Source organism: Atta colombica, unplaced genomic scaffold (assembly GCF_001594045.1).
Source record: "Atta colombica isolate Treedump-2 unplaced genomic scaffold, Acol1.0 scaffold248, whole genome shotgun sequence".
NCBI lineage: Eukaryota > Metazoa > Arthropoda > Insecta > Hymenoptera > Formicidae > Atta > Atta colombica.
Window position 1 is genome coordinate 421,063 of NW_017259346.1, and position 5,714 is coordinate 426,776.

The 5,714-nt window shown below is 30.4% G+C and overlaps 1 protein-coding gene across 1 annotated transcript in view; it reads right to left on the reverse strand.

Moving 5' to 3' along the window:
* The window catches only part of LOC108688881, a 12,440-nt gene that overhangs the window by 6,112 nt on the left and 614 nt on the right, over positions 1 to 5,714 (reverse strand). The window contains exons 2-3 of the mRNA XM_018195411.1: positions 1,214 to 1,313; positions 1,056 to 1,141 (exon numbers count right to left, since the gene is read on the reverse strand). Coding sequence (XP_018050900.1) covers positions 1,056 to 1,141; positions 1,214 to 1,313 — 186 coding nt within the window. The remainder of the gene's footprint in view (positions 1 to 1,055; positions 1,142 to 1,213; positions 1,314 to 5,714) is intronic.

Below are 5,714 nucleotides of genomic sequence, written 5' to 3' on the forward strand. Positions count from 1 at the left end.
TATTTTTAGAATTAAATAATACAATAAGATCGCTAATGTAACGCTTATGTGGAAAATAATATTGTCGCTTAATTATAAGAGGAAGAAATGAAATAAAAAGTGTCATTAAGCATGTGTATCTAGTGTATCTCATCGTCGATCGCTGATCAAGGTTTTGGAAAATAGGCCACGATGATCACGCTGTATCTATGATATTTAAGGTTTGCAGTTATCGTTCGTGCTCAGATAGATAACGTCTCGTAATTTGCTGGCATCCATATAATCAATGAGATTTTTCATGACCTATTCACAACGTAATTTTTTCTGTAACATCACGGTATTTTTCATAGTGAGTGATGTTCCATTCGCTTCACCAGGATGCGCTTCATCAGAAACAATATGAATTAATTAATAGTTATTCACGTTCATTTATCCATCCATATTTATGGTAGCAGTATTTACCTGTATTTACGAGATATTTCCAATATTCTTCTGAATAACATGAATAATTTTACAGTAGCAAAAAAATTAATTAAAGTTTGAATTACGATTTCCATAAAATTGTCAATTGTGACGTCTATAATTAATTTCTTGTAATCATCGCCGCATCGCGACACCTATTGTCTCATTCGTTGCTACGCGTAGGTTTTATGAAAGATATTAATTGCCCTGCGCCAAGATTTGCAAATCGTGAATGGAATTTCATTCTCTCTCTCTCTCTCTCTCTCTCTCTCTCTCTCTCTCTCTCTTAAGAGATTTTTTAATAATTATGTAAGGAAAATATAATTAATGCAAAAATGAATAACCCACCTTCAAGTCAAAACTTTAGTATGAAACCGTTTATTAAAAGGCAGACACAAAAGAAAGGCATTTAATAATGAAAATGCAAGTCATAGAAATTGCGCTTTTGGAAGAGATTAGTAGTAAGTTACGAGATTATAAGAAATACAAGAACAGGAAATATATCTAAGAAATATCTATCTTAAAAAATTTCTTTAGAGAAAAATTTCTTTAGAGATTAAAAATTTATGATTCTTTAAATTACTAAAGTTTAGAACATTAATTACTTAACTCACCCGTTATATGATCGAATGGCTCATACTGACCGCCCGCGGATCCATAGCTATCGAATGCACCGTCCTCGTTCGGATCGAAGTATTTTCTGCAAAGGCGATGATTGAATTAAGTCACATAATCGAATTTATGCGAAAGAAGCCACTTAATAAGAACGCACTTTCCTCTAGTTCCATCGATCGCTCTGCGTGACAGGAAGCTCCGCGAAACTCCATGTTCAAGACTCCGCTGAACGATGCACAAAACCGTCGTCACGAGACCTGTACACGAAAGACAGAATCTATGTATAAATCGCTTGCAACAATTGCGTAATTGTGCTGGAACGAATATCATAGAATTACAGATTGTGAAGTCATTGAAAGAATTTCGTGATTCGATTAAAATATATATACAATTTAAAATTTAAAATTCTCTAACACCAGACTGGCCTTCATTTATTGTAGACTGTAATTTACCAGTTCTGTCCAGAATTTGTAATTCTGAATATTGCCTTGTCATATATAGCATTCACGCTTATATATTATTGCTTTCCGCTTTCTCAAGAGATAGAAATCTTGGATATTTATTGGATTGATTTAAACAATCCAGCAAATATATTTATCGTGTCACAAATACATGTGTACATTGTTGGAAAATTGGTGTTAACATCAATTTTCTAATGGTGTATATTTACACTTGGAAAGAATAGTTTTACTTAAAAGAGAGAAACCTAAAATATAACCATAAAAATGTGAAAATAATTTTATTTGGACCAAGAATAATTATATAAGACGCTTAAACTGGTTACTAGAATGTTAAAAAAACTTTTTACAGCATTCTCATCAACGTTTAAAATGTTATGTAATTGTTTTGATTAAAAAAAAAATATTTTTAGAAAAATATTTTTCTATCTAGCTAAATTTAGATATCTTCAACAAAACTTCTTTCTATGCAAACTATAACATATTATAATTCTAAAAGAATGAAATTCAGTTAAGTTTCATTATTAAAGGAAAATCTCATTGTTTTTCATTTAGATAATGAGTTATAAGCCATCTCTTTGATTCATTCTTGTGAAGTGTTGTAACTGATCACTAAATATCGCTCGATTTTGATTTCGTAATCGGCGTGGCGTGAAAGGTCGTTCGGGATAGAACATCTCCACGATCTTGTATTTTTGAGGCCACGCTGAAAATTGAACTCGCGCTCTATGATCGTATTAAGCAAGGTATCTCTTAATTCACGATTGACCGTGAATGATCATCGATGTCACGACTCGGCAATTGAGCCCAAGAAACTCGAATCTTCCATAAGGATAACACGAGTCTTACATGACCTCTCCGCTTGATTTATTATGGCGAAAGTGTTTGATCCTATCTCATTATTCATATTTGCGCTTAAATGATCGATACCGCATCCTTGTAATATTGTCACGACATTTCTTGCGAATAAGCAAGCTCGTTCTCTTGAATCAGTGACTTGAGTCAGCTTTCTGTGGCATTTCGAAAAGCGAGAGATAATTGTCATTGCATTATATAACGTACGTTATATAATTATACAACATAATTTAATATTACGCAATATAGCATGATAATATGATTCGAGGGCTCTTGCTGATCATTTAGATGACGTCAATGAAATCACGTTTCTCTGGTTACAATGTGCAACTTTGTCTTCTCAACAATTCTCTTTACTATAAAAACTGAATGGATGAAAACTTTAATTGCTATTAACTCGCATAGGATTGGATTTTCTTTACTAACAACTTAGAAGAGACGAAATGTTGATTGCAATGCTTAGTTTATGTATTATTACACGTCTGCCATATAAAGCTGTCGAAGCTTGATGTCCTCCGTAATTTCGTTGTCATTATCCATAGTCAGCAATATGTGAAATCTTTTGAAAGATCGACAGGCCGACAATGTCCACTTTATAAAATGATGTTCTTAAACACACACATGCTCGCTCATTGTGACTGCCATTCTCAATGGCATTAAAAGGACGCAAAGGCCACGAGAAATTGGCACGACAAAGACCGGTGGTCGTGATAGAGCGAGCTTATTCGGTGTTACAAATCGCTTCATCTGCGAAAAATCGCCCGTGAATTTATTTTCTGCCTCACTTGTCGCGAAATTAATGATCAGATGATTCAAAAAGATATGATACACAAAACGACGTGACCTCCGAGAGAAAATCAGTAATTTGCAATAACAGCAGAACGAGACGAGTAATTAGTGGCGTCAATTTCCGGTGGCGAAAGTGTCCCCGCAAACAACGCTTTTTTAATATTCGCATCGCTGAGAGACTCAAGATAAATCGGATTTCACGGTACCTCCACTTCAAATAGTTGCCCGAATAAATTTAACTGCTGCTGATGACTTCTTGCGTCAAGCACTCGCGAATAAGATACTTTAAATTTATAGCGAATTCACTTGCATTATTCTAAATTAGTGCATATTAAAAGTTGCTATAATATACAGCAAATGTAAAAGTAATTTAAATGTAAAAGTAATTTAAACGATTAAATATACTGTAAAGGAATTACATGTAAAATTATAACAATTATATGATGGATAATTTTGGGACTCATTAAAAATATATATACGTATACACACGCGTAAAATTACGACATATAAATAAAATTATTATTCTTGAATTTATAAAAATATTAACAAAAGCAAAAATATACAGTTAATTAGGTCAAGAGAGATAAATTAAATTTAATTATATCAATGTCTTAGAAATTCTATGTTTCGCAATCTCTAATTCTATACTTTTTAACAAAAGTATTCGAAATCAGGAAATTTTCATAAATTTGAGATGGACATGCTTCATTAAGCAAATCCAAGTAATTCAGCGCATCCATGTAATATTATTAGCACCATCACGAGCTTCATACACGTCCAACATTTTAATCAAAGCGCCGACGTGATTCGCACGTGAGCAATAAAATTCTTCACGGCAATTGCTGCAATTTACACGGTGCATTTATAAACGCACACGTGAATGCATTAAATTGTCGAAATTATTGTAAAAAACATAATAATAATTTCGATGTGCGTAATATTTCGATGTCATAGAGAGATTTAATTTATGAGTGATTACTCGATGTTCTTTTGCATATTGCGTGAACGTCATCTTGAGTTTGTATGAATGGATCGTCACGGCGAAATGTGGATAAATGGTATTTTCTTAATTATAACTAGATCGTGGTCGACCAGTTCTCGTCAATGATTGATTAAGTTTGCTACCGATGCAAAGATGGCTGAGAAAAGGCTATCTTTCGTTGCGTAATATCCGCGAGTGTAATAGATGGAGAGGAAGAGAAAAGTTCTTCATAAATTAAATTCTTCATGAATAGTATTATAGGAATACTTTATGACTTTAGTTTTCTCTCACGATTAGCCTCTGGTAATTTATTTATCCGATAGAATCTAATTGCAGCAACTAATAATATTTCTTATTATGTGTAATATATACTTTGTATATAAATATTTTAATTTTAAATTAACAGATTGAAATAATGTAAACGCTAAAATCTTTGATCTCTCGATGGCTCATTTGAATAATAAGAAGATTTTACCTTACAACAATTTTTTATTCAAACAATTTCTTTTCTTTAACTTTTATCTTAACTTTTTCCTTACACAAAAGTTTTTAGATATTCGTTAATTCTTAATTCATGTTCACAATTTTAATTAACATGTTCTACTATTTTATAACAGAAAGAAAATTTAATCCGCTAAATGAATTAGAATTACATAAAAAGAATGATTTTGTTGAAATATTTATAAATTTAGATAAGTACAAATTTAAAAATTATTTTGCCCGTTAAAATATATGAAAATATAATATAGAGAACTCATGCATGATGAGAAATGTTGTAAAAATTGATATGCTAACAATTAGTTTGAACAACCTTTATAATTATTTTAATGATACGAAAAATTTATTTTTAATCTATATTTACACTGAAAGAAAAAATTGTTGGCTGCAACAATTTAGACAGTAAAATATGGTATAGCATTTTTATATGGCTACAACAATCAATTTTTGATTATAGCAATAAATTTTTAGTTAGTCTATCTGCAATGTCAGTATATGATTTCGATAGACTAACGCAACTAAAAATTTGCTGCTGCATAGCATAAAAATGCTATGCCATATTTTATTATCTAAATTGTTGCAACAATCAATCTTTTTTTCATTGTAGTTAAATTTTTACACAGAAAAGAATAATGTTGTATTAACAACATTAATTAACAGCAGTTTCTAATTTAAAATATCTTAAAATATTAATTTAATAACAGTTAAAACAATTAAATAACGTTTTATTAAAGCAAGAGCATCGCACTTTGTTTCGTTAATACTTATTAAACCATAAATAAATAATAAGATTATTTTCATTTAGCTCTGTTGGCTAATATCGTTAATACATTTTTATTTTTCGTAGACAAACAGTCTTTTCCGTATATTTTAATCTATCTTAATTTTAATCTATCTTAACAATTTTTATAAATGTATAAAATATAATTAACTGTGTGTTTAAGAATTAAAATGTAACGTTACTGATAAAATATTTAATAAATTATATCAGTCAAATTATATCATGAGTATTAGAATTTTTTTATTATTAAATGATGATGAAATCATTTTTTTTTTCTATAAAAATCAACATTTAT